Consider the following 22,848-nt stretch of genomic DNA (forward strand, 5'->3'; position numbering starts at 1 on the left):
GGGGAAATTCAAAACGATTGCGTTCTTAAAATCGAGTGTCAGATAAAAAGTTATTGTATTGAACTTGTAAGTGGTTTTAAAGTAAAATACAAAGGGAAAAGTATTTGTAGAGGATTTTATAGAGTTTATTAAATTTATATTAAATTATATTACCATCAAGTACTATACACATTAGAATCTCCTTGCCAACTTCGGACATAGTCCAACTGCCTTCCGACTTGGAATTTAGCAATTACGAAATACTTGAAAGACATTGTCTTGTATCTGAAATAGACCAAAGACACGAAACCCAAATTGCTGAAGACATTTTAATGTAATTAAATTTAAACGCAGCCTCTAATAATTTCGTTGGTTTTGTTTGCGTTTCGCATCCTATGAATGTGCCAGAATTTAACAATAGACACATGCAAATCTAATAAGCATAATGAGTGAGCCCCGAGACTCGGGAAATTCAGCAGCTGAGTTGCTGTTTTCACTCAACACGTTGAACTTGTGCTGTCACCTGTGAAGGCAATGATGAACAGCCAGCCCCCGCTCCTCATGGTTTTCCACGATTTTTCTTCCTTTTGCTCCTCGTTTTTCCTCGTTTCTTTGCTTTTGTAATATTTGTTTGAGATCCCATGGGGTGACCATGGCCGATGGCATGTGGCAAATGTTTTGCAATCCACACCCGAGCCATGTAAATACGCCTGCTTTGCAGCTCTGCTGCTCCGCTGTCGTTTGCTGTTTTGTTTAATTAATTTCTATATTAGATACACTTCATTAAAAATGCCTTGGGCTGTGTGGTCGTGCCATTGTTGTGGGTTATTCTTGGCAATCGAAAGGAATTCGGTGATTGAGCAGCACAAATGTGGCTCGAATGAGATCTGGGCCAGGAGATACGTTTACGTTTTCGTTTACAGATTCATTCGTACAGCCTAATGGCTCGTATAAGATCTATTGCCGGCCTGCATAATTCAGTAAGCCGTATGTGTGTCCGGAACCCAAAACACTTTAGTTCCCAGCCTTTTTGATGCTCCTGCCTTTACAGGACTCTCTCCAGCCCTTTTGAAAGCCCCAGTCCTGTCCTGTCCACCTGTCGTCAGCCATGGCATCCAACTGGCTGTGTCAGAGCAATTAACGCACTCGGTGGGTCCAGGAGGCCAGCAGGTGAAAATCGGGTCAAGAGGGGCTAAAGTGGGGGCCAAAGTAGGGGCCAAAGTGTGGGGGCTGAAGGGCTGAAAGGGCTAAGGCTAAGCAAAGTGCCGCTCTGAAGTTCGGGGCCATGCATTTGTCGTCGCTGGCATAATGAAATGCATTTCAGTCCTCATTAGGCATGCCATATTGAGATTCTCATTTTGCACGACAGGATTTCAGTACTCCAGCCTGATGGAGTGGCTCCAGTTGAAGTGCACACTCACTGACTTTAATTGGCCAAAACCGTGGCAATAATTGAGCCGAATCGAAATCGAGTAGATTTGCTAACACCTTTCAATCTCAAAGATGCTAGGAAAAATCACCTTCTTTGGTTTTAAAACGTTCGAAGTCGAAATCACCTAGCAAGTGAATAATTTTTCCAGAGTAAATATTACTAATATGCAAATGTTGATTTCGTTACCATGTTGTTTTAATGGCATGTTGCTATTCCCTGTATAAATACAGTTAATAAATGCAGCCGAAAATGTATTCAACAAATTCTAGTGCACATTTAAAGCGAATGCATTTTAAAAGCCACATTTCTTATTTCGTTCTGCATTGTTTTCTGTTTATTTTCGCATACAATTAAAGGGTTTTTTTGGGGGCTAGTAGCGTTGCTACCACTTAATGTAACTTTGATGTTTTTCTGGCTACGCACCAAAGGAGTAGTTTCACCTGCTGCGGATTTTCAGGCAGGTAGGCAGGGAAACGAGTAAATAAAATGAAAACTTTTGCGGTTAAAGTTTTTCCGCCTTTGTTTTGGCTGTGCAAATGCTTGCAGCAAGTGCAGCAGCAGCAGCAGTGGCAGCAGCAGCAGCAGTAGCCCCCTTACAAATTTTCCTACTGGCGCCCCTGTGCCGAAAATGGACTTCTCATTCGTGTGGCATTTTTTGGCACTTGCCACAATGGCCACGTTCCGCACTCACACATTCCGTGGATCGTGGCACGTCGTTCTGCTGCAAGTCCACTCCTTCACTTCTACGCGCCGATGGGTGTGGCACGGGAGGCGGCAGGGCATTGGGGGCGTGGCTGCCACGGCTTTTTGGCAGCGGCACATTTGCTTTGTCATGTGCCATATTTCTTTCTCGCCCGGCAACTGTGCTGCGGTGACAAAGTATCTTTTGTTTAAAAACTGCAAATGTGTCTCTTTCCTGGGAAACTTGATTCGATTTCGTCAACTGCTTTTCACATTAGCTGCTTCTGTCTCCTCACATGATAACCATTCATTTTCTGGGTACTTTTCGTACTTATTTAAACTTAATTAATCAGTTAGCACAGTCATAACAAATAAATTAGCTGTGCATTGTTTAAAAACTAACGACTTTCTTAGTAGTTTGGCTTTTATTTTGAATTCCTCACAAAAATCATCGATGAATATATTTTCTGTGCTGCAAAAGGCCTTTAAAGTTGCCACTTAAATGCGAAACACTGGAAAAAAGTGTTGACCAATGCGATAGTTACGGCTGTGAAAGCTAATACCTACATATCGATATTTTTGGGCAACTCTATAAACCCTACAAATATTTTTCGCAAAGTAGTCTCTCCTTCAGAAAAACTTCTAGAGTAGGCCTTTGGAGTTAACAATTGTCAAAGTCCAGGCCGAACTGGTCATTCGTCTGTGGGACGTCTTACCGTAAAGTACACCTAGGAATACTGATACCACAAATATATAAAATAAAAAAAAAAAATCACAAAAAAACTCGCACCAGAAAATTTGAGTTGTGTGTTACATTGAACAGTGTTAACTTTTACCGTGTTACCGACAATTCTTACCATTGCTTCGTGTGTTAACTCGTTCGAGTTTTTTTTTTTGGCTGCCCCGGCATATTAGCGCATTTTGAATCTTTTTAAATCATTTTCTCACTGCCCATCCGAGTGGTACTGATTTTTGGTGGCCTTTTGAATCGAGTTGCTGTGCAGCATGAATAACCTGAACGCCAATGCCAATGCCTTTTTGTGGCAGGCACCGCCGCCGCAGCAGTTGGCCCCCCAATCGGTGCAACAGCAGGCGGTGCAGTCGGTGCAATCGATGCAGTCCGTGCAACATGGCCAGCTGCTCCACACCGCTGTTGTTTCGCAGCCCCGCAAGTTTGGTGGCAACAAGAGCAACTACAACTACATGCAGAGCCATGCCGGTGCCATTCTGGGCGGAAGTCCGGGCGGCGGCAGTCCCCTGGGCGGACTCGGTGGCAACCCCAATGTCTACCGCAAGCGCCAGCCCATCAACTCCTACAATCCCGGCCTGTATCCCACCAATGGTAAGCAACGTGCCTCATCACATGTTCTACTCAATTATCCTACATATAAGTTGCAAGCAGAACATATTGCATTAGTAGTGGTAATCATAGTGACTAGGCATAAAATGTGTGACTTGCAAAAAATAGGTTTCTATTTTGATCAATGTGGAAGCACTTTGGTGTTGCATAAATCCCTTTCCCCAACCCTTACAACATTTGTCGCTAAACGCTGTTCAATACAGATGAATTATTCAAATTGAATTCTTGTACTACTCACTCACTGTTTGAATTTAAGAATACCATATATATTTACATATATATATTGTGCCATTTTCAACGATTGCATCAATCATTAACGCATTTATTTTCTTTTGTCTTTTCAGGTAAGTCGCTGTTTTCTATACCCGAAAATGTTGTTATGCTTGAGAGCCGTAAGTACATTTGAAACTAGAGCACATTTCAAACACGCACATCACACTCAACTCACACAACACACACGCACATCACACTCAACTCACACAACACACACGCACAACACATCGCAAACAAACACACACACACACACACACACCTACATCAACATTTGCAGATCGAATCAATCAATCAATCGTCCTGGGGCCAAAACGTTGAAGAGCTACGGGGGTGGGGATTTCGCGATGAAATGTAAACGGCGAAATTAATTTCCAATTGATGGTGGAAGGAAGAGGAGGGGAGGGCCTTGGGTAGAAGTTCAATTACAAAATAAAACAATGCATCTGGGCAGGGAAATATAAAGATCAAAAGATGCCAGCGCCGAATTTGCATCTCTATGCGAAATTTATTTTTTTGCCATTAATCAATTTCGCTTCTGTTCCGTTTCGTTTTCGTTCAGATCGTATCGATTTGGTTTTTATACCCGTTTCCTGCTGGCCAGAAAAGTGCAATTTGCATATTTTGTCTTGCATGAATTTTCAATTGCATTTTCTCGACGCTTTTCTTCTGTTTATAGCGGGCTCCATTAACATTTCTATAATGATGACGTTGCTGTTTGCCCCGCGTCCTTCAAGATTTTCACGATTTTTCCTGAAGCTCGTTTACTTATTCTAATTTCTCGCATTGTTTTGGCCATTTGCATAATTTTCAATGCACGCAATTTTCATTCATAGCTGCTGCTACGGCATTGCGAGCGGTTTTTGTGGTGGGGAAAGGTGCAAGTCAATTATAATGGTTCATTTTCTTAATACCAGCAAGAGCCGCCCAAGCCATCGGCTGGTGTCATAAAAATATGAAATTGCCGGACACGACACAGCGAAAGAGCAAGAAGGCGAAACAAATTTGCACCATAATTAAAATAAATGCCTTCAATGGCCAATAATTGCCAAATAAATTAATTTTAATTGCCAGCAAACGTCGGCGGTTGCGGGTGGCAAAGCAGCAGCACAGCCTGGCTAAAAATATATTTCAAAGTGGCTAAAATAAAATTCTGCGCTTCTTACATTCGCAAGCGGATCGGTCGGTCTCTCCGCCTTCTCGTCGTTATATTTATTTTTAAATGTTCCGCTTTCGCGAGTTTGTCCAATACGAGCGGTGCCACGCCCCCTGTGTACGCACCACCACCATCGCAATTTCTGCCGCAGATGTCGCATTTGTGGAGTGTGTGTGTGCAGGTGGGAAGCGGCCGAAAAACACTTAAAAATACATAAAAATACCAATGTGAGCGCCTTTGGCTGACATGTTTATGGTGGTTGCCTTCTGAAGAAGATTTCCATGGGCTTAGCGGCGAGCGACCGAGTCACTCGAAGATTTATGTGGGCGTTCATTAAACGCACATCCTCACATCCGACCCGTCCGCCAATCACTTAGTTAATATGCCACCGCGTATTTGCATACTCATTCAAAATGGCACTGGGAAAATTCGCATATTCGCAGGATATGCCAGGGTTGTCGAGGCTGTCGTCGTTAGGCGGGGTTGCCAGGTTGCCAGCGAAGGCAAACTTGACTTGTTTGTTTATCTTTCTACCCTGGGCCAAAAACTTGGGCATCTGTACCATCATACTTACACATATCTCTCGCTTATTTTTTGGTCGTATGTGTGTATATTTGTAGTGGCTTAATTTGCTGGCATTATTGCCATGATGTGAAGTGGGTGGCGTTTTTATTTGCCTTTTGGGCCCGATTGTTGTGGCTTACTTCTGCTGATTGACAGCGCATTTCGTTGCCTTTTTGTTTGGTTTCCCTTCGCTGTGGCCCAATATTTGCTCTCCGCCTAATGCAGTTGCTCCTCGAAAAACTTTGGGCTTAGTAATTGTGTTTTGCGGCAGCTAAAATTAATTAAATTAACTTTCTGTTGTTTTCCCTTTCAACTCCACGCACAAACCTCCGCGCCTGACAGGCCGTAAATCTTGTGGTGGTAAAAAAAAGTAAAGTAAAGAGACATCTTGCCACAATAAATTCATAGGAAAATCCAATAATTTCGCTGGTGGGCAGGAAAGATCATTGTGACAAAAACAGCAGCGGCAGCAACATGTATGGTACAACAATAAACGACAACCGCAGCCCGCATGTCCGAAAAATATAAATTGTGTCGCTCGCATTTTATGGTAATTCAATAAATTGAAAATGACAAATTGTGTCATGTTGCGGTCACCGAATTGGCAGACCAGCGAGAGCTCTGAAAAAAGCGCTGGAACGATGGGCATAATTAAATCTATGTTGGGCATCAATAAAAGTTGCAAATGGATTTTTAAAGTCGCCGGTACAGTAGCTACTGCTGCTGAGGCAGCCTCTGTGGCACAAGGCACATCCACATCCATCAATCAAAGACGATCAATCAAATTGTTGTCAACGGCGGCGCACGCAGCTAGCGATGAGTTGGATGTTGCCGCTAGCTGTCGCTAGGTGGCGTGTCGAACAAGGACAATGTCGCTGTCGTCGCCTGGCTGAACTTTCGTTCCTTCTTCGCAGTGCTTCCTGCAACATCTGCCCCATCTGCCCCACTAACGAGCGCTAATGGACAGCAGCACAGTCCTTCCGCAAGGAAACTATTGAGCCAAAATTGTGGGTGGATATGGAAACTTTGCCACTCCACGCAATATTGCGTCGATTATCTTCAATCAAAAGCCAGTGATTGATGACTGCGACGACTGGCCGATATAGTACAGTAGTAGTATGGAGAAATATATCCCGGAAGTGCTCGGAGTTTTAAATTTCCCTTCAGCACTTCGATGGCAATGCTTAATGCCTTAATGCCGGCCATTCATCAGCGTCTGGCGGTATTATTGAAGGCTTTATTGTTTGCCGTTTTGATTACTTTTGCAATTGATTCGTTTGTGCGACGACGACAGGTTGCGGCTCCTTTTTTTATTGCTACTACTAAGTATTTGCATTTAAATTGGGCTGCCCAAAAAGGTGGCATCGGAAAATTGCCACTTAATATGCCTAATGATTTTCTTTAATATGAACACTTTGCAGTTTCATGAACCAAAAAGAGGAAATAAACCACCATTTTGCCGCCTAATTTATGCAGGACACGGCTGCGCCAACTCACTTTTTGTTTCTTCTCTCTGCTTTTTGCTCTACCCTTAATAATTTGTAATTAATTTAGCATCTGGCCAGTCTTGATGAGTAAAAGAGGGAAGAATAAAAAAAACGCTGGCAGCTTTTTGTCCTCGTATACTTTTGGTGTAATTTTCTAAAGCAATTAATTGGACATTTTGCTAATGCGTTTGCCTCTTTGCAGTTTTTGCCCTCTATCCATCCTGCCGCTTAGAGAATCGTGCAATTTTCCAAATTACAATATCGAAATTGTCCCCCCAGCTGCACAACGCAAATCGCACTTTGCCATAGTTGCCCGGCACTTTCTTTTTTTCACTTATTGTTTGTTATATTTTTATGGCATTATCGATTTTCGCTTTTCGTCCGCCTGATAAAGGCGGGAAAACAGCGTGGAAAAACTTTATCAAAGCGAAAACTAAGTTTGTTATAAGAGCGTGGCTGCGCAATGCAAAAAGAGAATTTTTCATAGTTTGGGGTATATATATGTATTTTATATGAATATCATAAATGTGCAGAGTATATTTACACACGGAGCTCCATTAACTAGGAAAACGCTTCAAAATGTCGCATGCAACGGAGTTTGATTGAAAGTGGGCGGGGGCTATTGCTTTTATGCCACCACCCCACCCACAAAGTCAATACATCAAGCACAACAAACAAGCGTCTTTGCAACGACGAGGGTGGCCACTAAAGTTGTAGTGCCCCTCTCGAGCCGGCTTATATCGCATTGAGAACTCGGGGCTCTCGAAATGTCACCCACTCAACATTTTATTTTTGCACTCTCGAGCGACCAAACTGCATCGTCCACCGAATTGAGTAATTCGAGAGGAGGGCTGGTCAAGAACTCTTCAGCCGATAAGTGGGCGTTTGGTTTGGCTGGCCATTGAGTGGGCGTGGCTGTGCGGATACTGATTGCATATGTGTGTGTTTGCATGCCATTAAGGCATCGGGGGTGGTCAAATGTTTACCAATGCGATAATTAGGCGACGAAGGCGAAGCCATCGAAGGAGCAGCTCACTCTCATCCTGGCCAAATCCGAAAGCAAAGACCAAACTAAAGGCCAAGCGGTGCCAATTTGCTAAGCAAACAGCCACATATGGCCCCCCATTCTCGTGTGATCATGAATTATATTATAAATCCTTATAAGCACTGTGCCTCTAATTATGTCGTATTTGGTCGCCGTTGTCTGTTGTTTGTTTGTCTGTTCGTGTTGTTTGTTAGAAAAACACATGAGCAAACGGCAATTATATGCGTTTATATTATTCAAATCCGCCGTAAACGTAATTAAGCTCACGGGAGTCGGGCACAAATTTATTTTCCCCGCTCTCTCCAAGGCGGTCGTAAAAAGTCCGCAATCCTTTTTCCCCACCACCTCGTGGCTTTTGGGCTTGCTTATCGCACTAATTTCCACAAAGGAATGGAATGGCTGCTGCTTGCGTATCGCATATAAATTGGCTCATTGCCGTGGGTCGCGTTGTCTCCGTGCCATTTGATTTCTTTTTGATAAGCATTGGCATTTCCCGCTGACTTTTATATTCAGTTAAAGGCTTAACTACTGCACTGCTCCAGCTCACGAGAGAGAAGGAAAGTGGAGCACCAGTTTCTTTTTTTTTGGAAACATTAAAAACCAATCAGGGGCATTGTCACATAATCAGCTAGCTTACATGTGGCAGCAGTAGCAGCTACTCTTTTTTTTTCCACTATCTCTGCACCATTACGATTATTTTTTATAAGGTCGCCGCTGGGGGGTTCATCGCTGCTGCTGCTGCTCTGCTATCATGTCACACACAGGACCAACTCTTTGCCAACATAATAGTTTTGCTTATGAAAACAAATTCAATTTTGAAGCTGCTTATGGAAATGTTTATGCAAGATGTGAGCGCAAGTCGGATGGGGGAAAATTAATGTCACACGAGCGAGCGAGTCGGAAAAACAGGGAAGAAAATGGGGGTGGCGTTTGGACTGGGCGTGGCACTCGGTGCATGCTGCAAGATAAACGGGTGACTCTTGGCATATTTTGCAGTACAGTTCCGCAGCGAGCAGCTAAAGTTGACTCTAACAAATTGAAAATCATTGAACGGACAGATAAGGTGGGGTTGGAAAAAAGGGCTGCAACTGCTGCTGAAATATATTGTAGCATACATTTAAGCAAATTGCAATTAAGGTGAACAGGGGGGGAATGTTGTTTGTTTGCCAGCCATTACCCTGTGCATTGGACCGAGTGTATCTATCGCTCCCAATCCCCAATCCCCAATCCCTGCTGACAAAGTGTGCCAATATGCCACACAAAGTATGCAACAATTTGCAGCATAAATACTTTGTGAGCCACCCGTCAACGCCCACAGAACTGTGGCTGCATGCGTACTTTTTTATTTACATTACTATTTATGTACAGCCCAGCACCCACTTTCTCCCACTTTCACCCACACCCACACCTACACACACACACACACCTACACACTGAGGCTGGATTTTAATGGATTTCTGTGCAGCTTGCTTTGTGGTTTTGGAGGAAGAAATGCGTTCTTTGTTGTGCACCATCTATTTTGTGTGCTGGTTGTCAAGGCATTGTTGCAAGGCTTACTTAAAATACTCTGCTGAATCGACAAAATGTTAAATTTGCAACTGCTGCGTGTGTACTTGTATATTAGTGGACAGCGAAGGCTGTCTAATTGCGAACCAACAAAGCACTTAATCGCGACACACGTGTCGTATACGTAATCCACATGGCTACGTTTCTGTATGCAAATGACTGCGGTTAGTTGGCGCGCACAGCAAATACTTCGTAGTAAAAACGAAACTAAACTAAACTCCAACTTCCGACTGCACGACGAACACATAATCTAAAATAATTTGTGCGCGGTGAAAATTTACACCTGCTCAGTGCTCCCCACCTTTTCGACGCCTTGCGTGTGAAACATTTTCCAGCAATTGCATGCAACAATTCTCCCCGAAATGCTTAAACATTTTAGGCACGCTTTTCCGACTACGTCGCAGTGGTGGTAGTCCTCCTCCTTCTTCTTCTTCTTCGTTCAGCCGGGGGCGTGATTTTCTTTTCTTGGCCCACTGCCCTCCCCTCCAAAGGCCAAACAACGGAAGCTGGGGCTGGCAATTTCGCTTGGCTGGCGTCACGCATACGCCCCGTGTTCCAGCAAATCAGCCAAGGCGGTGAATTTCAATTAAAGCCCAACCAGCGGGCGGCTCCCGCACTTGAAATGAATAACTATGTTTTCGGCTTGGGCCTTGCTTTATTCCGAATTGTTATTGACTTGGGGGGCATCAATAGAAAACCCAAACCAAACTGCCTGAGGTTCCATTGGCATAGGATTATTTACTTATGGCCAAGTTTCGGTGTATTGAAACGTGCTTAGGCCAAGTTTTCCTTGGGCTGGCGAAGCGCTTTAAAACTCGCACGTAAATTCAAACGGATTAAGGGCTTCGTGAAAAATTGCATCAATTTGTGTTGTTTGCATTGGACTCGCGTTAGAAAAAAGCAGTGGACTGCCAACATAAAAATGGCAGAATTTTTCGCACAAACACCAACTGGTTCGCTCGCTTCAACTAACTTTTCAGCGAGCGTGTGTGTGTGTGTATGGATTTTTATGCAAATATTTTGTCAGGTAGCCCCAAAGTCCAAAATAAACCAGCCGTGACGAATACTACTACTACTACTCGACTCGACTCTACTCCCCATTGCGCAGCCACAGAGTTTGCTGGCTTTGCTGGCTGGCAGGACGACGTGGTGCAACTAAATCAAATCAAAACAAAAACAGCTCCGAAATGGCAACTCGGGCAGCCATTTTGGCATAACAAGCACCATGCAAATTGAGTTCCCAACGCGATTCCCTAACTACACCTATGCGTGTGTGTGTGTGTCTCTCACTTTTTTTGCCCAACTTTGGCGAGTGATTAAGTTAAAGTGTTTGGTTTAAACAAGGCCAAAAAGTAGCAGCATGTGTGCGTCTCTGCCTGGCGACACTTTTAAACTTAATTAAATGCCTGCCTGCCAACTAGCGGGCTGTCTCAGCCATATTTGGCGCGACATTTTGGCAGTTGGTCGTAGTTTCTCGCAGTTTCTCGTAGTTTTCGCTTTAATTACAAGACGTCGACAGATTTGCGATGCTTGTGGTGGCTCAGCCCCGAACTTTGTTATTGCCTTGGGTCGTTTTGTTATTGCTCTGCCTCGAATTGGTATAATACCAATACCGAGTGTGGTTCCATGTTGATGCCACTCTTTGGATGGCCAGCAGGACAGCAAAGCAAAACACAAAATGGAATATAGCTGGGAATAGGCGGCTGTATATTCTGCACATTTTTTCCTACGCCTGCCAAAAATTCAATTAACTTACATGCCAAACCGCAGCCGGCATAAAAGGGGTCCACCATTTTCGCCCCAAAAACCGCAGCCAAAAATTTCCAGCTCCACTAGCGCGATCCCCCGTGGTAATGCGCCCCTGGTCCACGAGCTATGTCTATAAGCCGAGTTTCGTGGTTTCCTTTTCCGGCTAGGGATTTTGATATTAGGAACGCGGAGAGGAACTCTTCAACTTTTGGTAACCTGGAAGCAAAGAAGACGAAGACTACACACTCATGCAACAACAATAGTTTAGCTAGCTTTAAGTTTTAGTTTATTTACAATTGGCACTATTAACCCAAAAAATGTTTTTCGTTTATCTTTTGTTTCGTTTCATTTTTAATTTGCTATCACTTATTGTTGTTGCATGCATTGAAATAACAAAAAAAACACACACAATATGTACAAAAACGCAGTAGCAACACTGCCGTTACCACAACATGTTCCACCAACACATCACCACAACCAACAACAACACCACCAACACCACCACCAACAACTCCTCCAACAACAACAACATGAACAGCAACAACAAGCACCACCACAACAACAACACCTTCACCACCACCACCACCATCAACTAGTTGCCCCAGCTCAATCGCACAATCTTTGTCAATTTAAAGAGCCACCGCTATTGGGACCCGGAGCCGCGTTCCCGCCATTCGGAGCCCCAGAATATCATCCCACCACGCCGGAGAACTGGAAGGGGGCCGCCATCCATCCCACTGGGCTGATGAAGGAGCCCGCCGGTGTTGTGCCCGGACGCAATGCTCCCGTGGCCTTCACACCGCAAGGACAGGCTCAGGTGAGTATTCAAGATAAGATTCCCCTTCCCCCCCAAAAAGAAGGCGGTGCGCCAAAAAAATACAATTGTTATTTGTACACAATTTCTGATCAAGACATCCGCCCAACGCCCACCTTATCCTCCGAATTTTAATTAACTCTTGTTGTCCTTGCCATCTTCCTGCTGCTGCTGCGACTCTTCAGGGCGCCGTCATGATGGTCTACGGCCTGGACCACGACACCTCCAACACGGATAAGCTCTTCAATTTGGTTTGCCTGTACGGCAACGTGGCACGGGTAAGTGGAAACCTTTTGTATTTACTTTTCCGGGATTTGGTAACATTTTTTTTAAAGAGCTAAAACAATATACGAGCCTTTTACAAAATATGGGAAGAGAGAGCGCCTTTTATTGACTTCCAAATAACCACCACTTAAGGGACACACCGCTCATTTCGCTCAACCCCTTTTGCTTATGACCTTTTGGCGAATGAAGAAAGCCATGGTAGGAAATATCCTCAACTTGCACTTAGCCAGAGCCAGAAAGCTGACAAAAAAAAGAGGGAAATACGCATTTCATTGCCGCCGTTTTGCTTGGCTGTCAGCACTTTGCTGCGAAATATCGGCCGTTGGGGCGGGAAAAAGGAGGAAAAGGGGGAAAAGGTGTTTCTGGGTTTGGGTTTGAGTTTGGGTTGGGGGGGGGGAAATCCAAATCCAACCGCAAGAGCACTTTGTGTCTGTGTGCCATTTGTAAAAGTGCAAATAAAACGAAAGGCAATAAAAGGAGCGAGGCCAGTATACACGATGGCCGGCCAGTTGGATTGGCAAAACACATTTAGATAAAGCGTTTTAGATTAATATCCCCGCCATGTGGGCATTTCACTGCTCCTATTTCGCCCAATATGTGTGCGTGCTGTGGAGGGAACCGCCTCGGGACAGCAATCAGTGCAGCGTCATCAGCTTTATCTGTGGGGTACAATGAGAACCTAAAAACCTAACCCTTACTGCTCGAAAAATGGGCAAACGATTGGCAAGTCTTGGCTTGTAAATCAAAACACGATGACGACCAAAAAAGAATCCATTAAAAAGCTTTGCCGAATGGCAATTCGGAATGTGCTCATTGTTAGTCGACGGGCGCAAAGGAAGGAAAACTCGCTTGGGGAGCATTTAGTGCAGCTATCTAAGCCACCCAACCACCGCACCACTGAACCACTGAGCCACTGAACCACCAAAACCACCCAGCGAACAATGAGCTTGTGGGGAGTGCCAGCGACATCAAAGTCAAATGCTAAAAACTTCTTTGGTGTGTGCCATAGCTTTCACTTTATTGCTACTATGAATCCGCCCCCTCAAGCGAGTGTGTGTGTGTGTGGGTGTGTGGGTGTGTGTCCTTTGACAATTGCGCTCGCCAAGGACAACGGGGTAGAATGGTTCCTTTACTTGGTTGGCTCCCTGACATGTTTTGTTTAGTTTATGTCTGTGATAAAGCGAGTCAAGGCGACTGGAGGAGCAGAGACCACAGGAACCACTTTCACTGCACACACTGAAGTAGCTGGGAATCCTTCAAAGGATTTATATCGTTAAGGAGCTCTCGGTGTGTTCTACCATATCACTTACCACAAAGCTTCAGTTGTTTTTCCCCTGTTTGGTTTGCCTTTAATTGGGTAGTATTTTAAACCACCTTTACCTCATTTACAAAAAACATCCTCAGGGTTTCATGCACGAATGTAAATCGATTTGCATCACTTCCCCTGTATTTTTTCTGCATATACCAACTGACCTCCATTAGCGAATAATTTAACTGACCTTTGCTTTCAGTTTTTTTTTACCCAAACCAATGCAACCACAGTGCTCGCAAACGAACTCATTTGGTCATTACTTTAGTGGGTGGCAACGATAATTCAAGGCGCGGCCATTTAGTTCAGTTTCTTTTCCCGACACTTGCACCCTGGCTTAAATGGCAGGAGAGGATGGGGATGAGGAGAAAGTGAATGCCCATGCAGGAAAATTTATTGCCAACTTCCTGTCCGAGACGGAAACTACTCATTAGCCATTAAAAATGATTATGCGCAAACATTATTCACTGGTCGGAACGGCTAAGCCGAAAGCAGCACATACACTCACTCTTCTTCTAGTGCCACCCACACTCGCCTGCTTTGTTTTTTGCCGAGGGTTTTCCAGCCATCGGGAAAATGCTCGGTTCGCTGCGCCTGTCGCTATGCAACTGAGTTCACACAGGGAGTGAAAAGCCAGAGCTGTTGCCTCATTATAAAGTCGATGGGCATGGGGTCTGTATGTATATTGATGTGCTGTTTGGATGTATCTGTGAGTTTATGGGCCGACATGTTTGAATTGCGAATGAGAAATTGATGGCCACTCAATCAAAGTGCCGTTGCATGAGTTTCCTTGCCAGCCACCCATCCACCCAGCATCTCATCACGCCATGTGTTAGTAGTGCTAATGGGATTCCCAAGGAAAAACATGCCGGTTCTCATATCTTCCCTTAAAACTGGGAATGCTGAACGAAGTCCGAATGCCCTAATAAACTGCTGGATTTCCGGATAATAAAAACTCGATAGTATATGATTTCCATAGGTTCATCCTAATGGGGTTTGGCATAGTCATTTTACTGGAAGAAATTTGATTAACCTCACGGCAAAATATGTGTCGATATGGGCTGCCAAAAGTGTCAAATATGAAACACGAGCAGCGACCCAAGGGAATTCCTCGAATTGTGTTTGCATTTTGCGATTTGTAATTTCCACAATTTTGCCATCACCCCCCAAGAAAATATTGCCGAGCAGTTTCCTTCCGCCCCAACGAAGCAATCTGGTTAATTATTTCTGGGTCCGGGCGATGAAGTCATCATCAAATTGATTTTCAGGTTAAATGGCACGACAAAAATGGGACAGGAAGAGAGAACTTCATCGACAAGCTGCTACTGCTGGTGCTGCTGCTTCGAAGGTTCAAAGGTTTTGAGTGGAGTGATGGCAGGGGTCCTTTAAAGGCCAAAGCGAAATACACGCACTCAATTAAATACGCATTAAAAAAACATTTGGATACAATGTTTTGGGTATCCACTTCGATGAGGTGGGGGTGGGGGTGGAGTGTGATAGGGGAGCATAGGTCAGTCAGTCAGCCGATGTTGTTGCTTTTGCGTTGCGCGTGAGCAATTAAATCAAATGGCAGAGCAGACACCATGCCACATTGCACAACAAAGCGATCTCGGGCGCAAGAGGGTCGCAGTTTAATTAACGCACTGGCGTCGCATTAGGGGTCGTGCAGAGGGGGGTGCAAAGTCTAGGGGGAGGTTGAGAGGGGGTGACTGTACAGCACAGCTCATTAGACACGCACCGAATGTTTGCCGCCGCTGCGGCTGCGGCTGCGACTGTTGACCATCCAGCAGTGGGCAGCCAGCCATGAAGCGCTCTTTGATTTGGCCAAAAGAATCCTGCTGGCTAGCGCTTATGTGCACTGGAAAAAAGCCAGAGCAGTTGAAAAGTATTAGTATGCTTCCATTTAAGTTGAACTTCACAGTGTAGATATATGGCGGCCTTATGTTTGCATGTTCGTAATTTCATTATCCTTTTGTTTCTGGGGGATTCAGCAGGGGTATCTGTTCGCTTTCTGCTTGACTGATTTATGGTCTATATTTATTTTTATACATTGTTTTATTTTTATGATTCCGTTTCGTGTTACGCTTTTGGGTTTCAGTTTCGTATACGTATTTGTATTCGAATTCGATAAGCCTCATTTAGTTTGTATTCGCTTTTTCCCAGCCAGGCAGCCAGCTTTTCCCCCTTACCATTTGTACTCCATTCAGGCGTATTCATTTTGATTGCGGCCCACTTTAGTTGGCATATAGTTGCATGCGGATGTGTCAGGGGGTTCGGTTCGGTTTAATTATAAGCAAATTGTTTGCCCCATTTACATACGAACCCCGAACCCCCCGCAGTTGCCTTAGTCCGCTTTGAAATGTTTGCAGTTCATTATAATGTAATTGGGTGTGCCAAGGACATGGGTGATATTTATTAATTGAATAATTCATTTAACGAGCTTATAATTTGTGCAGCAAAGAGAGTTCAACTTAACGCCCCGAGGAGCCTCTGTTTTGACGTTTTTACTATTGATCCAAATGCCTGCAGTCATAATTAAGTTCGGTTGACTCCCAAACCGAGTGGAAAATTGATCAAATTGGCGAAAAATGTACTAAATGCCAAGCTCGATTCTCGGTGCGTGCAACAAAAAAGAAAAACTGAAAACCCCGACATCAATACGCCAAATTGAGGCATTTGGAAAACAAAATTGCAGCGGCCGTCGTCCAATTTGGACAGGTGCATTTTCTGTCCCCCCCATTTTGCTGACCAACTAGCGAAAACTCGTTTCAGCTTTTGGCCAAAAGGCAGCTCCACCGAGTTCAATGCCTGCCGGCGGCCGGAAAATTGATTTGCCAATGCAGGCAGTCAACCAGCCAGCCAGCGAAGCGAGTGAATGAACGGGCGAATTATCCAAGCCGAGCCGCCAGCATTTCCATTGATTTTCACTTTCTCTCGACTTGGACTCTGTTGTAATTACTCTTTGGCAAAAATTATTATGGCCAATTACTTTTATAACGCAACGCTGGCAGCGAGCTGTGAAGGATTACGAGGGAAAAGCGCATTGGTTATCCAAGTTTTTTATTAGAAATCTTCCAGTCCAATTAGACTCAGCTGCAACTTGTGCGTATTCAGCATTTTCAATTTCCTATACACATAACAATAATACAAGAAAGTGTCAAATGATATTTCGAATATTTGTCAAGTGAAAATCACAGGCAATGATGATATTTTCCAGCTATTTTCGGCTATTGGGCACGTACACAACTGACTTTGATGACCCAATATGAGGCGGGGCACGGCTATAACCATTGTGGGTGGGGCACACTCATACACAGACACCCACATAAGCTTACACAATGAATGGAGAATTAAGGACGCCATTCTGTTAAATAATTGCGTTTGAAGGAAATTTTAAATTGAATTGAATGAAAATGTAGAACTCCGCTCCTCTCCTCCCCCCTGAAATATTGGGTTAAGTGCGGGAGCTGACAGCGACAAGAGAATTCAATCAGCCCGAGTCACCCTTGGGCAGGTTGTGATATGCATTCATGTAGTGTGGGAATCTGGTAGAAAGTTCATAGTGCCGGCCAGCTGGGGCGTATAATTCAATTGTGCTGAGGTGAACAGGTGACAGGTGTGACCAGCTTGTGGGTTGCAGCAATTATGGCGAAAATATGTGATTAAACTATGATTTTTCCACCTCTCCCTTGCAGATCAAGTTCTTGAAGACCAAAGAGGGCACAGCCATGGTGCAAATGGGCGACGCGGTGGCCGTCGAGCGTTGCGTGCAGCACCTGAACAACATTCCCGTGGGCACTGGTGGCAAGATACAGATCGCATTCTCCAAGCAGAACTTCCTATCCGAGGTGATCAACCCGTTCTTGCTGCCCGATCACTCGCCCAGCTTCAAGGAGTACACCGGCTCCAAGAACAATCGTTTCCTATCGCCGGCCCAGGCCAGCAAGAATCGCATTCAACCACCGAGCAAGGTAAGATTGATTTACTTAAATCATTGCTCTAAAAATGATTACAATTATGTAACTATATATTCCATTTTAGATTTTGCACTTTTTCAACACACCGCCCGGCTTGACCGAGGACCAACTGATTGGCATCTTCAACATCAAGGATGTGCCCGCCACATCGGTGCGCCTGTTCCCCTTGAAGACGGAGCGCTCGTCGTCGGGACTGATCGAGTTCTCCAATATCTCGCAGGCGGTGCTGGCCATCATGAAGTGCAACCATCTGCCTATTGAGGGTAAAGGTGAGATAGTGTTGTGTTTAAGTGTTATTAAAAAAAAGAAAAGTCAAATCTATGTGGCCACCCTTCCGAAAACCAAAAAAGAAAAGTTACACAAAATTCTCACTCTCTCTCTCTCTCTCATTCGCTCTCATTCTCCCTTTCTCATTAAAATCCTTGGCATCTCACGCCCCAATAAGTAGGCAACATAACTTTTTCGCCCACCCAAAAAGTCCTAGCCAAAAGTTTCGGCAGCTATTTTGCATGGCCTTTCGACTTGTGCTGTTGTGCAGCAGCCGCACGTCAATATCACACCCCCCATTGCCACCAAAAAGCATTGCCACCAAAAAGCATCACGGCAAAACCAACACCATTCACCATCCATCCCAGCCAGCAGTGCAAACTTTAACCTTTCGCGCGTTTCTTTGCGTTGTTTTTTGGGCAACAAACTTTCCAGTAACGTCGCTGCCTGCGATGAAAATTTTAATTTGGTAATTAAGATAAACAATTTCAGTTTCAGTTTGCAGTTATTCATAAATGGGTCGCTGGCAGGCAGGCATTTCTCTAACAATTAGTCTCAGGACTCGCGGCTCAGTCTCGTTTACAAATGGGTTGACGACCGATATAAAGTTTTCGCATAAATATTTCACCAGCAGCAGGTCGCCCGAAAACAAATTGCTATTCCGCAAACTCTAGCGTTTTATGAGCATGTTTACATGGGCGATATTCATTTGACATTCCGAATATTTAGCATTGCACTTGCCTCAAAAAACAGCTCACACACACATACACCAGCGGGGGGCTGGTGAAATCGATTAGGAAAGTGGCCAGCAGGACTGTGCGTTCAATGCTCATGCATAAATTGTCGATATCCTCGATTTGATTATTTGTCGTTGGCGCATTTGTGATGCTGCTGCTGCTGCTGCGAGGGCTGCTCGAGTGCATGGTAAATAGTAATTAAAAGTGTAAGGAACGCAAACACAATCGCACGACTACATAGACCTAGACCATCATGCCCATGCTAGTGTTCATGCCCGTTTCGCAAATGGAAATGCAAATGCAAGTGCATGCCGATTGCAAACACACGGGCCACATTGCGTACTTTCAGGCGGTAGAATTATGCTAAAAGCAAATATATGGCTCTTTTCACCCTCTATCGAACATGCACACCCACCCACACACACGCATGAGGTGTGCCACAATGCTGTTTCCGCATTTAAGGGATTCTGATTGCTAGGCACATAGGATCCATTCAGGCAGCGCTCCCTAATTGGCAAAAAGGCCCCATTCATTTCCAACCCATCGCTCAACCTCCAATACCTCGATACCTCCAATACCTTTAATACCTTCGCACAATCGAAGATTGCGCTTGCAAAATCAATAAAACTAAATTCAAGAATATACAACACTTATACACTATACTACACCATAACTTAATGAATAAATATGCCAGCATATAACCATTGTTTTCGCCAACGAACCACACCACCTTATACATCTTTTATGCGTGCTCTCTCTCCCCCTTTTCCCCCCGAAAACAGGCACCAAGTTCCCATTCATCATGAAGCTGTGCTTTTCCTCATCCAAGAGCATGAACGGCGCCTGGAACAATGCGACCAGCGAGGGCATGATCGAGAAGGAGAACGAGGGTGATACCAAGGTGGACATCTACAATTGAGATTTGATTACGATTGTGTAAGCAAAAGCAAACAACAACCGGCTTAACTAGAACACAATACAGAACAAAACTGGAAGAGAGGGGAATTGGTCGCAAAACTACAACTACATGCAAAAGACAACAGCAACAGCAAGTGCAGCAACAAATGTGCCACCAACTGCAACAACTGCAACAACTGGAGCTTCAACAACCGATCGATCCACCCACTTGATGATGGCTTACACATTCGACATGAAAAGCGGGAATTTCAAAACCAATTGATTGCTAAATCAACTAAACAAGAAACTAAACCAACAAAATATGAAATATCAATAATGACAAATGACAAATGAAAAATGAAATGAAAAACACACAAGAAAAACTAATTACAATTAATTCAATTAGGCGCAAACGCATGTAACTTTTCTACGAGCCATTTGCATAGATTTACTGAATTCCACCATATATCAATTCAGCTAATTAGTATGACAGCCTATGTACGATATGGCCTCGTTCAAAAGCCACACACACTTGATGCACATTACATTACATTGAATTACATGCGTTTGCGTGGCAACAACAACAACAACAAAACAAGCTAAAATAATACAAAAAAATTGAATTGTTATAATTGTTAAAATGAAGCATTAGGACTTTCTCACACAACAGCAAAGAAGAAAATGGAATCACTCCAACCAATTGTAAACTATGTAATGTTTAATTGATAAAAAACGACAAACTAAACCAAAAATAAATAATTGTAATTCAAAACACGAGAGCATGTTAAAATAACTCAAGAAATTCCCTCCCTCCCTCCACCCGCTCCTCTTCCCCCCAAAATGCACGCGACTTCCACTTTGACCTTCGACCCCATGTACCCCTGTCATAGCCCTTACTACCATCCCCACGGCAGACTTCTGTATAGGTAATGTAATATGATTTTCATTTGGATACGAAAATATTATTAGTGCAACAAAAGGAAACATTTCTTTGGACAATATTTCGACAAGTATTCGGGCGTGAGAAAAAGTCTTAACAAAAATATTTATTGAAAAAGGAATATTTGTGTAAATTAAAACCAAAAATTTAGCAATTTTAAATAAAATTTATTAGTTCTAGTTATGCAAAATCGAGCACTGCACACCACGTTTATGGCAGTTGATCTAACAAGTTTTTTATTTGAACGAATGTAAAACGAGCAGAGGAATGAATTAAAAACTTGCACAAGCCAATGTTTTTACTATTAACAAAACAAGAAAAAGACAAGATGGTAAACATAATTTTTGTGCTTAATTTACAAAGTTGAAAAAGGCATAAATTTATATGTATGAGATGTATTTGTATTTATATTAAAATTAATTTTAATTTACACTAAATGTAAAAAGCAAATTAACTAAAACAAAACAAAATATTAAAAAAAAATAACAAGCTAAGATGAAAAACTACAAGATAATTTAGTTAAGTGCAAATCGAAAAGAGCATCTAGCTTAGTTAAAAAGAAAAAACAAAAACAAAAACAGCATCGTTCAGACATGCAGACAGAAGAAAACATACAACAAAACAACATATTTTTGAGGCGTTTTAAAATTGGAAGACAAACATTTCAAAACTCCAAGTGAAGTTAGCAAAGCAAAGCTACTACTAAAGATGGGTGAGGGCGTATTGCAAATGCGAATAAAGGTAGACGAAAACAAAAGAATTAAAGATATCAGCAATAAAGCAACAGCAACAACACCATATCAAAGGCGTATGTTAGATTACCTATAATACAAGTATAAACATAAATCGAGATGCAAGATGCAAGATACAAGATGCAAGATAATAATGTAAACACCATAATCAATGAGTTCACTTGAGTTGTATCGTTTTATTTTTAAGCACCATCTGTCGGCAGCTCGAGACCCAAAGAGATCCGAGCTCGAAACTGCCCGCCAGAGGGCGTTGTTCTAAACTAAAACTACATTTGTTTTTAATGCAAATCAACGAATACACAATACATAAATACATAACATAATGCTAGGGCCGCTAAACGAATTTTCTTCACACTTTGCGTAGTTCACAGCTCGACGAGATTGTTGGGCCTTCACACGTAGATCATTTCATTCATTTGACTATCAGTAATAATACTATGTGCAATTTGGGCTTTAAACGAGACTTCGCTTGTTCTATTTAATTTATTGCAGTTTTCTCATTTCGCTCACTAGTTTGTGTAATTATTTCAAGTGTCTTAGTTATTATGTAAATTGTTTTGTAATCCTTAATTGTAAAATATTTTTCTAAAAATTAAGTATTATTGTACTTAATTTGTATAATTAACATGATTTAATGTCGAAACGAGAATTAATTATAAAGAAGCAAATAATCTCGTTACAATCTTAATGATAAATATTCATTTTTAAGAACGTAAAGCAACAACGATCTTAAAGCTCCTAATTAGATCATAATCAGATCAATAAACAAATTACTATAATACAATATTATATAATATAAAATAAATAATTACAAACTTGGTAGCTATTTAATTTACGAATATACAAATTGTAATCTGAATTTTATATTGTTAATAGTTTTATTTGACATTTAACACAATTTATTTTGTGTTTATTTTTCTTAAATCTAATTTTGTATGAGTAAAAATAGAAACAAGTAAATATATTTATATATTTAGCTGGTGAAATCGTTTGGTACTTGCCTACAAGGAGGCACGGCAATGTCAGTTAAATATATAAAATCATAAATATATTTATGCGTGTATTTATATGATTTGTTTTATTTAATATTTAAATTTTGTTGTTATTTTTTAAAGCGTATTTTTTAAGCCCAGAGTTTGTAACATGCGCGCTCATATTTTGATATAAATATATATATGTAAAAGAATCTGGCAGTTGTATTTTTATTTTATCACCTTTTTATCAGCTTTTTGTATGTTCTAATAGGAATTGAAACATGACAAATAATTTGCTTTTAAACTATAGAAAACTCGCAAAGCATTTAAAGCAAAATATAGTTAAATAGCATCCTTCAACGCACATCCTTTTCGATTCTTATTTTCGGGTATTGAGAACAGCGACTATGGAAAAATAAACCTAAACTAAATTATATGCCAAATAATCTCTAGTGTTATCCTGAATTTTGAACATATCAAAATTTTGAAGCATTCAAATTTAAGGCCCTAAGTTTTGAAATTATACAATTTAGGCATTACTAATGTAAATGTAAAAAACTGAAATATTAAAACCCGGAGCACTTTTCAATAAGCAGCAAAACTGCAA

The 22,848-nt window shown here is 42.4% G+C and overlaps 1 protein-coding gene across 16 annotated transcripts in view; it reads left to right on the forward strand.

The window, feature by feature from the left end:
- Positions 1–20,349, forward strand: part of LOC122613723 (heterogeneous nuclear ribonucleoprotein L) — a 100,322-nt gene extending 79,973 nt beyond the window's left edge. For 6 of the 16 annotated variants that reach the window (XM_043788042.1, XM_043788045.1, XM_043788044.1 and 3 more), the window contains 6 exons: positions 3,797–3,844; positions 11,925–12,106; positions 12,289–12,381; positions 17,393–17,668; positions 17,739–17,943; positions 19,461–20,349. In XM_043788042.1, the coding sequence (XP_043643977.1) occupies positions 3,797–3,844; positions 11,925–12,106; positions 12,289–12,381; positions 17,393–17,668; positions 17,739–17,943; positions 19,461–19,597 (941 nt within the window). In that variant the 3' untranslated portion in view covers positions 19,598–20,349. Of the gene's footprint in view, positions 1–2,776; positions 3,435–3,796; positions 3,845–11,717; positions 12,107–12,288; positions 12,382–17,392; positions 17,669–17,738; positions 17,944–19,460 lie in introns of those variants that run through there. The other 10 variants (XM_043788047.1, XM_043788050.1, XM_043788052.1 and 7 more) reach the window with 5 other exon arrangements.
- The last annotated feature ends 2,499 nt before the right edge of the window (positions 20,350–22,848 follow it).

Source organism: Drosophila teissieri, chromosome 2R (assembly GCF_016746235.2).
Source record: "Drosophila teissieri strain GT53w chromosome 2R, Prin_Dtei_1.1, whole genome shotgun sequence".
Classification (NCBI taxonomy): Eukaryota; Metazoa; Arthropoda; class Insecta; order Diptera; family Drosophilidae; genus Drosophila; species Drosophila teissieri.